Source organism: Watersipora subatra, chromosome 11 (genome assembly GCF_963576615.1).
Source record: "Watersipora subatra chromosome 11, tzWatSuba1.1, whole genome shotgun sequence".
Lineage (NCBI taxonomy): Eukaryota > Metazoa > Bryozoa > Gymnolaemata > Cheilostomatida > Watersiporidae > Watersipora > Watersipora subatra.
Genome location: NC_088718.1, coordinates 31452666 through 31468948, shown reverse-complemented (window position 1 = coordinate 31468948; position 16283 = coordinate 31452666). Strand labels below are relative to the sequence as shown.

The 16283-nt window shown below is 33.8% G+C and overlaps 1 protein-coding gene across 2 annotated transcripts in view; it reads right to left on the bottom strand.

Annotated features, from left to right (window-relative positions):
- LOC137408167 (neprilysin-like) overlaps positions 1-16283 on the bottom strand; it is a 66122-nt gene that overhangs the window by 35831 nt on the left and 14008 nt on the right. Inside the window, exons 1-2 of one of the 2 annotated variants that reach the window (XM_068094569.1) lie at positions 14732-14791; positions 394-572 (exon numbers count right to left, since the gene is read on the bottom strand). In XM_068094569.1, coding sequence (XP_067950670.1) covers positions 394-572; positions 14732-14757 — 205 coding nt within the window. In that variant the 5' untranslated portion in view covers positions 14758-14791. Of the gene's footprint in view, positions 1-393; positions 573-14731; positions 14792-16283 lie in introns of those variants that run through there. The other variant, XM_068094568.1, reaches the window with a different exon arrangement.

Below are 16283 nucleotides of genomic sequence, written 5' to 3'. Positions count from 1 at the left end.
ATCTAATAATATTGCAAAAAGTTGGATAATGAATTGACGATTTTAGTAACAGAAACTTTGTAAACTGAATCATACGATGGCGGATATAGCATGTTGATGTGACGAAAAAAAAGCAATGTTTGTTATACATGTGGAATCATAAATACAAATAATTTGGGCATAGTTTACAAAGGATTTTATAGCTTGTAATACAATTGCAGAAAACGGCAAGTTAATATTAAATAGTGCCAGTTTATTAAGTCATTAGTCTCTGTTACCTTAGCTTGACTCAAATCACCTTCGATCGTGGAGGAATATAGTATGTACATACTAGCGCCTACTAGCAAACAATGTAATTTCCATTACACAGATGGGAAAATAGTTGATGAAGCTCTGTCTGCTTCTATGACTCACCAGCAGGAGGTTGAGGGTTCACTTGGGGGTCACTTGTTTCTTGTTCTTGTTTTTTATTATGTGTTACAACAACGGTTAGAGCAATTGCCAGGCTGATTGATATAATAATGAAAATCACAGCGATCAACAGAGGGAGTTTAGACAATTTTTTTGGAGAAGAGGGGTCCTCAAAGTGTAACCTGTAAATAAAGAAAATACGACATTTCTAAAATACAAGAAAATAACTAAATACAAACAGTCATACTTCTACTTGTTGACCCTAAAAATTATGACAAAGTAAAGCCCTCATATAGATGTTACCACAACTTACAATGTACTATCCCAACTCTTTTGCAATACTGTTAGATTACAACTTTTAAACGTCTTTTGTTCACCTCGCTCAATAATTAATGACATCTGTTTTCTTTTTTTTTTTGACAAGTAACAAAAACCCTTGTTTTGTTAATAATTACTAATGTCAATAAAATCTATGCATGCATATATTCAAATTAGCTACAATGCTTACATGACAGCGCTTTGTGTTCACCAGTAATACAAATATCAGCAAATTTTGAAATGCGGGAGTGCAGCTAGTCCCCCATAAAATAAACTATTTTGGTTTCTCACTACATAATATATAATATGCAATTTTCATTCTAATTGTGATCAAACAGCAACAGACGGCAAACATAATAAAACTTAGAGAATCTTGCAACAGATAATGTAATTTTATTTTATGTTTTGTTTTTTTGGCAAATAATTTGAAATATTAAATTTCTTTAATGTACATATTAATAATTTGGAATTAGTATTAAATTAGTTGAAAGTTGTTGAAACTTCAATTTAATCAAAATTAATCCAACATCACTACTAATTGACAGTTGCGACTAAAGTGTTGCAACAATAAAACTCTTATAATAAGCATCACCTACAATTATATAATGACACCTCAACTACCTAGAATACTGCTCAGTGTTTCAAACAGTACCAAGACTTGAAAGACACATTCTTTCAGCAAGATATTTTTACAACTTGGTCACAGTATCAGCACAGACCTGTTGGAGTTGCTCTAACTGTCACACTGTGTTATATATAATCAACAACCACTCTCTATTAACCGTCAGTGTCAAATATTATTGTGGAGATTTTGATTCCCAATGTGATAAAAGCACCTGCTTGACTTGTCAGTGTCATTGCGGATAGTATTGAAAGGCTATAGGGGTGTTTTTGGTGCTAGAATACTTATCTTTCCCTAAACAAATACTTAGGAGTGCGCAAAAGATAAGATATTGTTTATTAGCATAGATTTGGCTGGCTTTAAACTTTTAAAAATTGTTTATGACAAGGGGTATTTAAAATTTGCTGCAAAACTGCCCATATCTGTCAATAAATAACTTAAACAATAACTCTAGGGTAAATGACCAAGCAGAAAAGGCCAATTATCCAGAAAATCAACAAACAAACAGTCTTGGCTAGTCATAACAGCAATAATTAATGCCTTTTGGAGAATTGACTGCTCAACATCACTACAGCAAATCAACTGGTTTTTATTCATTTTCCTAGCATCAAGCTACATTTCTTCCTTTGAAATTTACATAGTTAGCTTACTTAACTGTTACAAATACTACAAATATTAAACAGACAATATAACTTCAACAATTTCAAGCACATCGATTAAATGATTACAGTAGATCTTGTTGACCTAATTTTAACTTTCCGATGAACCACTGTTCAGGTAAAGTTGGCAAACTTCCAAAGCACTATCTTTTATATAAGCTTTATGTACTCATCTTACATAAATCTTAGGACATCTATATTTCATCAGAGTGTTATCTGAGTTCTGATCTGTTATATAATAGCTATGTTTTTATTTTGAGAGAACTATTAGGTAGCAGTTTTGATTATTTCAATAAAGTGTCCATATATAGCCAGTAAAAACTGTATGTGACTCAAATTGCCTAATTGCCTAACAGAGCATTTGTTCGCAAATCAAGCACTTTCCTTCTGAGTATTATAATGCTATTAGCTAGACGCATTCTTGCAGATATATTACGGCATTGAGATTGTTAAGGTTGAGATTGTTCAACGGTGCTTTCAAATTCAATAAACCTATCTAACAACAATCTAAAAAAATGGTCAACAACACTGTTCAAACACTGTGCCACTGTAAGAAATAAAAAAATACTTACAAGATAATCCATAAAATATATGATTCTTAATGTTTGTTGGTCTGTCATTTGTATTTTCGGTTTTAGCGATAAATTTTTATGATCAAACAGCTTGCTTTATACAGGATTTGAGCTTGGAACCTCAATCTCTGCAGAAAAGCAAGCTAACCACTAAGCCACATTTCCTATTTGCTATACATATTCATTACATCAGTTAAAATACGCATATCGATGATGCGTGATGCGTGGTGCGTAATCTCACAAGAGCTGGCTTCACAGCCTTCATGGTCTTCATGGCTCTTATTATTGTACGTTTTGCGATATAAGCGAGCTTAAGTTAGTAGCCTAAGTTACTCAAATCAGCCAACTTGCTAATTTTTCTATTTGCTAATTAGTCAACCTAGCTGTTTGGAACCACATTACCTGCCACTGTTTATAAGCTGTTTTTACTAACCTTGCGGCGTCAGGTCTTCCGCTAGTTTGTATATAAAGCATTTGTTAAACTAATAAGGTTTTGTTTTCTATCCATGTTGCAGTATTCTAGCAGTGTTATTCCTTTATAAAACATTTTGAGGGCAAGTTTGACGTCCTAAATTTTAACTTTTTACTTTGACCAGTTCTTTGCTTTTTGGTTTTTAACTACATTAAACTAAGTATTTTTTATCAAATTGCAATAAAAGGATGTTGCTGAAACTGTAACTCGATCGTAGTCTTGATCACAATCCTGATATCATTTGAAATCTTAAAAACCTTTTTACTGCAGACAACACTTCAATAATACTTGTTCATTTAAATTATAAAGTAAGTAGTAGAAGTGAAAATTAAAAATCCTTAACCAGTTTTGTATATTGGAAACTACAATAATGACACTAAAAGAGCAAAGCAAAGCGCTGCAATGTTCATTTGATTGTCACAAACTTTTAATCTAGTTCCCATTTTATGGAAATTCCCATTTCTTGGGCAATTCTAGAATGTAGACTCTGCCAAGTAAGATGAGTTACTGTACATAAAACTTGCCATTAAAGATATAGTGAGATAGTACAATAGTAAAGACAATCTCAACAATCATGTAGTATAAATTTGTGGCCTGAGTAACAATTATACCATTATTTGCAAGCATTTAAAAAAATACTTTTATATAATATTTTAGCAAAAAGTTTTGCATTTAGCGCTTTGATTAAATTCAGATGTTTTATGTGGAAGACACATGGCTCGCAGGCAATAGTTTGGATTTTAGTTTTGTAGATTTCGCAGTATGAAACAAAAACTGCGTTAGCTTTTGCGATGATTGTGATACACCATAATAAATTATAAAGACCTTGTTCACACTGAGTAGTCATTTGCATCTGAGGCACACAGTTAAAGTATTTCTTTTAAAATTTTGTTTATATCGGAATATTTGTAACCGATAATAACTGACGGCTTGTTGTACAACGAGCTTGTTTTGCATAAATAAAATGCAGCTAATAGATTCAAAACTGGCCACATTCTAATAGATAAAACAACATAAGTCTATGGAAAGGTTTAAGCCTTACTATTCTCTCACTTCACCCTACCTGCCAACAATATATGTTTGTGTAAGGACCTTGAAAAACTTTTAAATTTTGTAAGCAGTTTAAGTTTTGCTCAAACCAAATCAAAAATGTCCTAAAATACGGTTTTGTTTGATCAACAGAATTAAAAAAACACTGATAATGCTTTAGGCTGACTTTAGACTATTTTATTCTATCAACATATCAACATGCCCTAGGCTGTCACTTCATCAGTTTAGCTGCACCTGATCTATTTTAAATACTAATAGAGAATCTATATAAAATGTTGAACAAACATGCATATTGTTTGTACCTGTGATTTAAACAAAAATCTTTTTTTTACCATTACCTTCACTATAATAAAAACTATTTTTGTGCGTCCGAAGTCACTGTTACACATAAAAAACTGCTTCTCTTCTGACAGAATTTGAGCTCAGATCTTTCAGCATGGTATACCAAAATTTTAGCGCCTGCACCAATAAACCGCTTTGCCATGTTTTGGAATAGTTATGCAGGTATTTATTAAACCTGATGATTCCTCAAGTGGCACTAGACACCCAGCCAAATACTAAAACTTTACCTTAAATATAAAAAGGAACATTTGTGTAACCGTGTACCATAAAACCTAATTGTTTTAATGCTTATGGAAACTGACAAATTTTAGTCAAATAGATTTTACAAAAATGATTTTAATAAAACAGATGGAGATAAGTTGCATGTTTATTCAAAAGATACACATGATAAAGAGGCTATTGTAACATCATTTTTTTGTTTTAAAGATGAACTCACTCAAAATTTAGCCGATCTCATCAGAATGTACTAGTATTTTTTATCAATTGCTATTGTTTTGATGTTTGAGGTGATCTGACTGCCAGGATGTTTCAAGAGTAAAATCAACAAAACTTGATTGAAATCAAAATTGCTCAAATCTAGCAAAGTGTAATTATTAAATCTATAGTTGCAAAGAGACTGACAGAATAGAGATAAAAAGAAAGTGTAAAAATGATGTCTATAGTTTCGGAAAAAAACTTTGAGTTCAATTAGCTTTAATTAGTTTTAAGTTGACCTTCAGCACCAAAAGGCTTAAAAGATCATGAAAAATAAACTTGCACAACGTTTTAGCAGATTTCATCAGAAAATATTAGGATTTCACCAGAATGATTCAAAATTAAACTTAACAAAACTTGATCATGGTTAAACTGCTCAGACCAAACAATGTGTGATTATGATGTTCATCCATAGTTGCAAAGATACTGACAGAATCGAGACCCGTAACTCTGCAACTTAAAGGTAATAGCTAATATCAGTTGTCGCAATAAAAAAACTAGTGATGTCATTTTGGATGTATATTTCTTTTGAGTATTTCAACTGTGATTAAGTTTTGTTGATTCAAATCTTCAAACATTCTGATAGTCAGACCATCTCAAACATTAAAAACAATCGCAAAAGATAAAAAGTACAGAACTTTGATAAAATCTTTTAAAATTTTGTGTAGGTTCATCTTTTAAGTTTATGATGCTGAAGGTCAGCACAAGGTCAGCACAAACTCAAATTAACTTTCGACAGCGAAAGTTAATTCTACATGTAAACTATTTGTAGGCGTTACAACTCACTGGAATGTTGTAACTCGCAATCAAATTAACTTTTATGCTAATACACTTTAGTCAGGCAGCATTCTCAAGGCAGCCCGTTAAACCTCTACTATAGTATCAATTAGTTTCTTACTACATCGCAGTAAATGAGTATCTTACATTTTTTCAGCTAATCACAAAGAATCACTGCGTAAAGGTAACCTAGTGCACTTGATTATACCCTATAGGCCTACTATATAAACTGCCATTCTTTAGTGTCGGAAAGTAGAAATAGCGAAATATAGGCTTTCACTTTGATTGTTTCCAGATAAGAGGCTTATAATAATTCCAGATATGGCTTTCCAGATAAGAACTTATAAAAATATCTGATAACATTTAACAAATGAACAGAATCGAGCACATCTAACAGGAAACGTATAGCTAATAGTAGTCAGAGAATAGAGTCTTATTAGACGTGAGAGTAGATGATAAGGCAAAACTGTAGATAAAGCTATAGGAAGTAGACACTACCACGAGAAAGAGCAATCCAGAGTCCCGTTCTTTACCTTTGCAAGGTTGTTTTCCATTTCATTAATAGCAAATCCTTAAATCAAAAACCTTTTTGTCAAAGAATCAAGCAAATAAAATTGAAGCCTGTACCCAAATTTAAAATGAATACCTACCTTGTGAAACCTTGTTAGGTTTCAAGATGCTTTAACAAAATTGAAAGATGTTTTTTTAGAAAGAGCTCATCCATTTTTCCAAAAAATGCAAAAATAGTTAAGAAAAAAAAGAAAACACTAGACACTACAGTAACTGAAGCTTAGCACTACTCACTTGATAGATACACATATATTTCAAGTAAGGAAATCTATTTTTGGCAAGTTGTAAGCAATCAGCTATTGTTTTGGCTTTTGCCTATTCAAATGCTTACGCTGTATAATTCATGAAGGAAGGACTAATGTTCGATCTCTTAATAACATTCTAATAATCAGAAAAGAAGTTGTATGACAAGTCATTGGTTATCATAGCTTACGAACATTCCAAGATTGACAACAAATTTAGGCGAGCAATTTTGGTAGTCTTTCATGAAAGCAATGTTTTATGCCCGTCAATGAGACTCTATGACTCACCACTTAGTCGTTCTTCACTTAGTAGATACTAAAATAGATACTACGATAGTTAACAAAAGCATGAAAAGCTAAAATCCAAGCTTCACGTCTGCACTGTCTATGTCTACCCCGCCACACAAGAAGCCTGAGCTCAAGCAAAAGCTAGCTGAAATTTTAAGTTGGCAAATCATGGCTTAGCCTATGTAGTAGCAAACATAACATATTCCATTTTTGGCATATAATGTGTCTCTCTATCTTTAGCTCATTAGAGATTCACTGAAACAGGAAGAATCCCATTTTTTCGTAAACGATTAATAAGAATTTCAAAACGCCAAGCGAGTAGGTTTCTCAGAAAAGCATGCCAGTCAAATTTTAAACTAGCAAACAGTGCCTAGCATTTGGGCCCAATGATCAAAGCTATTATTTTGCCAAAATGCAACAATAGTAGAAACACAAATCTGAAATGTGACCGAGGAGTTATCCTTCCTTGCAGTTTGTAAAAACGTCACAGAACTTTTTTAAAGGCTTTGTGACCAGATGCAAGCTAAAAAGAAATCTGGTCTGTAGTGTGCCGATTTAAGTCAGTGAATTTTACGGTAAGTCGGTGAAAGTTAGGGTGATCATAAACAAGCACCTGATGATGCTTTGAATCTTTAGAGATTCGATCACACGTAACATCATTGTCTTTCACGCTAGTTTGAATTACAGCTAGTACTCTGACAGTCTAGTGTGCTGTGCAAGTGTGTCAGGTGTGCCAACAAAGCACTGGGTATAAGCATATACACAATAACACTAAATCATAGACAGTTTATGAGTGGTACAAGTGGTGGGGAGCCAGTCAGGGAAGCCTATTGATGTGGGTTCAAATAGTGTAGGATGTGATATTTTTTCTTATTCTTTGGTCGGGGTTTCAGTCAGACAGACACAAAGACAGCCTAGTGAAAGTCACTATGTTTCCATGACACTCATGATCCACAAACTTGAGCCAAGATAACCGCATCATAGAAACGGCATAAATCCGCTAACCAAGTCAGTTTTGCGAATCGCCCACTTTGGTCGAATCCATCATGCTTGCAGATAATGAAAACAACACTTACGAATGATGCGCAATAAAATATCTCGCCAGTTTTTCAATTTTAAACATTTTTAATATTTCCGTCGTCTTTTCTTGATCGAGTTCCACATGTTTGCATCGCTTACATGAACGCCGTTAACTGCGTCGCAAATTATTAATTTAGAGCATTTACTTCTTTGCTTTTTTAACAAAGCGCCGGAGTCAATCCACATCATGCGAATGTCCATAGGAACACATAATTTGCACGGTAATGTGATTGTGCACAACTCCAAATTTGTATGATAAGAGTCATGTGCGTCATAGAAATATAGTAATAAGTAACCAGCTAGTAGGTATTATTCGTGTTTCTACCACACATCATAACTACTGATCTGTGAACTGCTGGTAGCAGCAGACAGCTAGCACCACAAGCTGGTAATCCTTTAAAGACAGACTTTACAAAAGATGTAGGCCCACAGTTCTTAACTAGGACTGGTCAGTGAGAAGATGCATGCTTTCAGTCGAAGCCATCTAGAGGTGAGCCTGCAACGACTAGTACGCGATATGAAAAAACAAATTACCAGCTCAATTTCCAGATGAGCCCAGATTTTATTTTTGATAAAGTATTGCTCAACCAGTTTAATCTTACAAGCTTTAAATTTGTGTTATTATTCATATCAAAGGATTTCACTTTCATTATGCGTTTTTAGATTATTTTGCTGATTCTGTCCAAAATTTGAACGCCTTTAATCAATGACTTCTGCCAGGCTGCTGAAATATTTGGCTGCCAAAAGATGTCGATTTCCTGAGACCAGCCTTTTAATCATGCACCTGCAGGCTATCTGATTGAAGACAAATTAATTTCAGGGTTACTGCTAGTTATTACTATTTTTGTTATTACTGTTAGTAGCATCCTTGCTAATTAAGGTCTTGTGAGAGATTTTCATTAGTACTAACTACACATGATAGTATTATGGAGTGCCAGTAAAGTTTTTATTGGAGCAGTTGTTGGAGCTGAGAGATCCTCAGATGTACTAATTACACATGATAGTAGTATGGAGTGCCAAATGACTTTTTATTGAAGCAGTTGTTGGAATGTTGGTCTACCTTGCTAAAAGCCGTGAGTTCGAGCCCTACACAATGCAATCATTTTTCTCAATTTCGAAGGGTGGCTTTAACAAAATGGACAAATTGACACTGCTTCTAATGCAGTAAAAAACAGTATTGCGATTATCACTACTACGTTGGCAGTTCAGTGCCCCGTGAGAGATCAACATATATGTAACAGTTATGTGCACAATTATTCTTAGACATGAAAAGGTGGTGAAGGGTGCTGATGGTAGCGCTTAGCTGGAAATTTGACTATCCGGGTTTGACTCCTGTATAGTACATTTCTTTTCAAACTCTCTTAGCAAGGTTTTCCGCAGACGGATGGGCACAACTCTTATTATTATAGCAAATATTATTATTGTTATTGAAAATGCTTAAAGAAAATGCGAAGAAAAAAAAGGCATTCCTCCTATTTTACGTTAAAGCAAACATTGAAAGCAATAGCTGGTTGTCGCTGGTAAAATGTTAGAAAACCCAATATTTTATTGCAGCAAAAAACAAGCACATATGTATTTTGTTGAGCAACACCAAATGTTAAAATTTTATGTCATTTACTTAACTTGTGTTGAAACAAAAAGTTAAAGTTATGTTTATTAGTGAGAGCTGCCGACTTGTGCATGCCAGAGCATTTCGTTCATGTAAAATGGGTTCAACCAGAATGGTATAAACGCCATTAACTCATGGTGCCACTCTCGCCAATGGTTCACCACCACAAACTTAATAAATTGTAAAATTCTGATCAAATGGAGCACAAAATTGCATAATAAATTTAATGTATTGCTAATGACAGCGACATTGGCTTTTAGTTCCTTCATTTACTAAATGATTATTAAAATGGTTTTGCCTATGCCTATGGTTGTGTGCAAAACAAGCCAGTCGCTATGTTGAAAAGCAGACTTTCCCATTTTCAGCACTTTTATGAATTGTTTATTGTTTAGTAATTGATCTTTATTTGTGTAGAATTCAAAATAAATTAGCAAAAAAATGCTAAGAATGCTACTACTTACTGATTATATGATCTATCTCCAAATATTTCGATTAGCATTGGTTGTTGGTGATAGTCTATATATACATACATGTATGAGATCCTAGTATGGATGCTTTTGACTGTATTCTAAGCTGCGCTGTACTGTTATAGTGGTTAACATTCATTTGTGCCTAGTGCCAGTTCTGTGGTTCAAGACCTGCTACTGGTTGTCAACAAAAGCACCAGGTCTTAAAAATGGGTTTTAAAAAAAACTTTAGTAGATTTTTTCTGAAAGAATTTGTATTTTCCTATTATTTGTGATATTTTTTTGATGTTTGAGGTTTTTTGACTGCCAGGAATTTTTAAAATTAAAACTTGGTCGGGGTTAAAATTCTCAGAAGAATATGTGAGAAATGATGCCACTAGTTGAGTTCATAGCAATATTTGCAGCATTGCTTGTCACTCCTATTTGTCTTGTTGCAACTATAGATGTCATATATTGGTTATCATAAAAAAAATAGATTGGTCATAACTAGACTATTGGTTGATCTGAGCGTTTTAACTGTTATTGAGTTTTGTGGATTTTAAGCTTGACATATCTTAGCAATCAGATCATCTGAAACATCTGAAACAATTGAAAATGGTAAAAAATATTAATGATTTCTGATGAAATCTACTAAAACTCTGCGCAAGTTTATTTTAAATTATTGCTTTGCTAGAGAGACAACTTTACCAAAAAACTTAAAGCAGGTAAATGGTAATCAGCTTGGCACCTTCTGAGTAGACCTCATAAAGTGTCCAATTCAACCAATTAGAGAAGATCGTGTCATGACATACCTACCTACAGAAGGATACCTCTAAGTAAAAACAACGGAGCGACTTTTTGCAAAGCTTTGGATGCCTTTGTTCTTGATGCCTATTGTCTTTATGCTAGCAACCAATATTTTTATAGTTATCATGGACGGACAAGCATTGATAACCTTGCCGATGAGTGTTGCTTTGTTTTGTAAACGACACTCAAGCGTACTGATCAGGATGGTTCACAGAATGCTACTAACAAAGTCGCACTAAATATGTCAAAAGGATTTCTATGAATTTCAGTAAAACGCTTCTGATATTGAAAAACAAGAAACTGCATAAATGAAACGAGACATCCTAAACTTTTAATTTCTTTTCTTGTCATTATAACCTGCTAGAAATCTAAATACTGTGAGTAAACAACAATACAGTACTTGCAAGGGAAACACACTTAAAATAGGCTAGCCTTAGATATTTATTATACACTGTCATGTTATTGTGGTCTTGAGGCTATAGAAATTAGCAAATATTTTCTAGCAAGCTTTTATCATCTGATTTTAAGGTTTTTGTAATTTTACACATTTGCTCTCCTTGTACTCTTAAACTATATACTATCATGAAGAAAAATGTTACGGCATTTGATTTGGCAGGAGGGTATGCAAAGTTTCTAAACACTGGAAAGACAATCTAGAATAAATGATAGACCATATGAAAACTTGATTTTAGCGAGATATGCAAGGAGCTTCTGCCTAGCAGGCAAAACAAAAGAATGATTTGTGACAGTCAATTGCTGCACAGCTAGGAGGTGTAGTTGTGCTTTTGTTTACTATGGCTGCTCAAAGGGGTTATTTATTTGCACAATCCATTTGGTTTGTTTACTGAAATTTAGAGCCCCACTTGCAAGAGATTGCTTTTGCTTTGTGGAACAATGACACCAAGCTAGATGTGTTAGTGCAAAAGGCTTGCTGGTTGAGCATCTGCTCTTCAATGACAGAGGCTAGTGTAAAGGATAGCTAAGGCCTAATGGTCTGACTAATCATAGGTTGGGATTCAATTCCCAAATAAAGACACTGGTAATAGTAACAATGTACAACCTTGAATCGCTTCTGCGCCTGCAACTGAGCATGTTTCCTGCTGCTAGATTCTGTGTGAGCCATCGTTGCACAAACATTGGAAGGATGGAGCCAAATATTGCTTTGTGACCTTGGCAACAAGTGTGCAACAATGATCTTAAAATATGTGCCCAGCAGCCGCTGCTTGCAGTAAACCAATAAGATATGATACTTGATTATTGAAGGGTTACCAATCATCAGTTTAGAACTAAAATGTTTAAATTGAGTGATCTACATGGGAAAATGTATGAACGCTTCTAAAGTTGGTTCCCTTATAAAAGCAGTTTACGTGTATATCCTACAGTAACAATAACAAAACATGACTGTATTAGATTTATCCTTCATACTAAAAAGATTAATTTTAAAGCTTGTTTTCAGTATCCTTCATTTTTTCGTGACATTTTATCGTTGTTGGCCATCTTTATAGACAAGTTTATCATTAAAAACGCAAAGCTTTTGCAATGAATTGTTGAAAACTATGCTTTTGTTTGCAATTTTTAATTATAGTATCAAAACAACACTAACAAGTACTATTAAATAAAAGAAAAACGATCGTTTTCTACAAATGTGGCGGCTTTTTCGTGAACGAGCGCGTGTGCAAACGACTTGATGACGTCAAAACACGATAGATATTGCTATATATCAGCAATATGTATGTTTGGATTGTCATATGTCCTTTTGGCATTCGTGATCGACCATGTGCAATGGAAAATGATAGTATTGATGGAGCAAAACGGATATGTTCGCGAAAGTTTGCAACTGTCAAACTTTCTTAATAGTTTGCCAAGCATCAACGACATCTTGTACAATGTGCACCACTTTGGTGACGGTAATTCATTGTAACGAATAACATGAACAATTTATTTCTGTTTATGAAATTTGCTGCAGGGCTTGTATTTAATACAAGCAGACAGCAATGATAAGGTTCCTTTGAGAAAAATCAAAAGAAAAAATGAAAACATTATATCACGGAGAATTTGCAAATGCAAATACAGCTAAGTTTGTGGTAGTGTGAACACTGTTGTCACCGACGACCACCGAAGTATTGTGACAACAATATACTAGTTCACACAGTATTGCCAAGATATGGCAATATAGGGTGAACCAGACTTTAATCATTAGAATGGGCATTGCTGGTTCAAAAAGACTTGCTGTGTAATTTTAGTAAAATACTACATTTGATGATCATAGCGCAATTACTGTTGCTTCCAACTATTATTAATATATAATAAAATGTTCCAAATAAAATATTCAATATTTATATGGTTGTAATGGTTTGCTCAACACTAAATGATGAGTCTTCTACTGCAGTATAGGAGCAATATAGAAAAAACCTCAGTATAGGCAGCAGCAGCATGGTAATCCAGAGAACTTGAATTATAAAAAGTACAGTGCACTTACACTTACACTTACAGAAGCAGTGCTGGGCAAAAGTAATTAAACTTGTTGAACTTCTGGGTTTATCTTCTCTCGAGTTTCGAGTGATAGAAATTTTGAGTTTTTCGATCTTGTGGGTTCGGGTTTGGACTTGCGAGTTTGGGTTTTAGTACACAAGTTCGTCATGTAGAGTGAACATAAACTTGATCTATTGCGACCTGCGCCCTGAGCACTGTTTAACAACTAGCCTGTTAACGCTGCGAGCACAAATATCAGTCGATAGAGAATAGCAAAAAATAATAAATTAAATATAATAATAATTGCATGGTAAACTTTAAGATATGTCTGACGTTTAAAATTTTGAGACATAAAACCCGTATTCACAAACCCGATACCTCAAAAACCAAAAAGTACTCATGCCAAGCATTACCAACTACACGATACTCAAAAGGGAAAAACTCGAACTAAATGGGGCGGAGTCTGAACTCGTTGGCAAAAAAGTACTCGCGCCCAGCACTAGTGTACAATACTTATAAAAAGGTCAGTAGTTCTGGCAGCACGGAATTCTCTTTGTACAACCAACAATACTCTGATGGCATAGGTGACATAACAGAAAACTGCATTACCTCAGCTGTATGAAAGTAACACGACAGATATTATGAAGGAATTTTTTCCCAACGCAATAAATAGTCAAGTTTTCAAATCGCTAGTAAGTGAGCTAAGTGGGTTAAATTTTGCACATTAGGCAAGTGATTTGATTTGTCAGATAATATTTGACATGATCGAGTGATTTGGTTTTAATCAATTCAATTTGAAACTGATTCCAACAAACTGGATTTGGACAACGCTCGAGTGTATGTACCAATTGGTAATCTACTAAATAAGTTTATCTGTTAGTCCCAAGTTTATGATCAGCTCAAATATATTATATTTAAAGATGCATATGTTTGCTGTTTAAACAGAAAATCTATTAGATCACCTCAAGTTCTGGTTTAGGCAACTAAGAGCCATTTGGAAATGGTGAATGCAAGTTTTGACTAAAATTAGCCTAAATTATTGTACCAATCTATTTCTTGCTTTGGTATTCAACAAGTGCTAAAAATTCCATATGATTATTAGCTGAATGAGAAATAAATGTTTTTGCATAAATTTTATTCATTTCAGTGAAAAGTTGAGTATACTTAGTCTCTTGCTGATTGTATATGTTAAGGAGTACTCATTTTTGCTTTATTGCGGTAAACTGCTGCATTCCGGTATGCCTGCGTATGCATATACTTGCTATGAGCTCTGTACATGTAGCCTGTCTATACCTCCTATGACCTAAGTACATGCTTGTACATTTATACTATGAGCTATATACACGTATGTATATAAATATGTTATCTATGCCCATGCTTATAAGATTATTTTAAAATAACATTGACGATTTGATAGAAATACTGTCAGTACTGCATTTACTAGTACAAACCACACCAATATATTAAACTACACGATGAATTTCCAATTTAATTTGTCGGCGAGTTACTGCAGTGTGAATAAAATTACATTGAATACTTACACTGACTTGGAGTTAGAATCGGACATGCTGCCTATAATGTCCACCACCTGCTAGCACCTGCCAGCAATGACTGATATTTGCTTTCAGCTAATATGATCCTGTTATTGTTAACCAATGGCAGTCGCTATAATAGAATGTAACTTCATTGTAACCCTTTGGAAGCGTGCCAATAGGAATGGGCTTGCCTTTGATTGGATGATGAATCGCACGTTTGCGGTAGCCGCGGTTTACTGAAACTAGAGAATGTGTATTTTTCTATTCCTTTAGGTACAATACTACAAGAGGCTCCCAAATTTAGCTCAAACGTTGACCATTGTTTTAACTCTTAATTTGTTACACATACATGTGGCACACAAGGCATTTATACCGGGCAGAATATATGAGCATCTAGAGCAAAATCCTTAATGGCATTGTTTGTTTTTCTCAGTGTCTGACTCTCACAAGGTAAATAATTTTAAGCTAACATAGTTATAATATCGCATTATTTTATTTAAATGTTATTGAATTTATATGCTATAATTTCATATAAATTTTTTGTAATTTTTTATACGGTGTGATTTGCTTCTGCTGGTATTGGCCAGTGAAATACAATAAAGATCAATTCAATTTGAAATTGTTTGTTTGAAATTTTATTGCCAACCAAATATAGATACGGTACTTAACCATTTAGCGACATGTGTTTTTCTATCTGCCCTGATTCGCTTGTATTAGCATTGACTAACAAGAGAAAGTTCAGATCAGATCAAATAAAATCTTTATGTTCAAAATTTGAACGCTGGTAAAATATAGATACTTAAAGATTAACTTGCAAGGTTATTGGAGAGCAGCTGATGGTCAGGTGTTTAGTGTTCATCTATTACACAATATGACATATCTTCCAATTGTAAAAGGCCAACCTTTTTGAAACAGAAAACTTTGTAGAAAGGTTGGTCAGAGCTTGGCAGGTCAGATAAGGGAGTTTTCATTGCTTTAACAATCGAAAAACAAATGTTTTTTTACTGAGAATGCTGGACTGGATATCAAGTTTAAGTGAGAACTTACTTTAAATAATGTAACTAACAACTGCTAGGTCTTGCCAATTATTGAACTTGTATTAATTACATAAAAAGGTGCAATATCGCTGTCAGTAGGAGGTCATTTACATGTCAGCCAATTTTTAGGGTAGTCACTGGAGTACAGCTAGCATTGATAATAGCAGTTTAATACTCTTTAATAATGAACATACATAAGATTTTAGTCAATTTTATTTGAAAGCATCAATTTTTTTATTATTTTTGTGATTGTTTTTTTATGTTTGAAGCGGCCTGACTGCCAGGATGTTTTAAGATTAAAATCAACTAAACCTGATCACAGTTAAAACGCTCAGAAAAAATACTTCCAAATTGAGATCACTAGTTGCTAAGACTGATATCGGCTATTGAACTACAACAGCTATTTGTGTAAGTTCATTTTTAAGATATAATTATATATATACATATAGATTTCAGGTATATATATTTTATATATAGATTTCCGATAAATATATCTTAAATTTATATATTTAACAATAAGA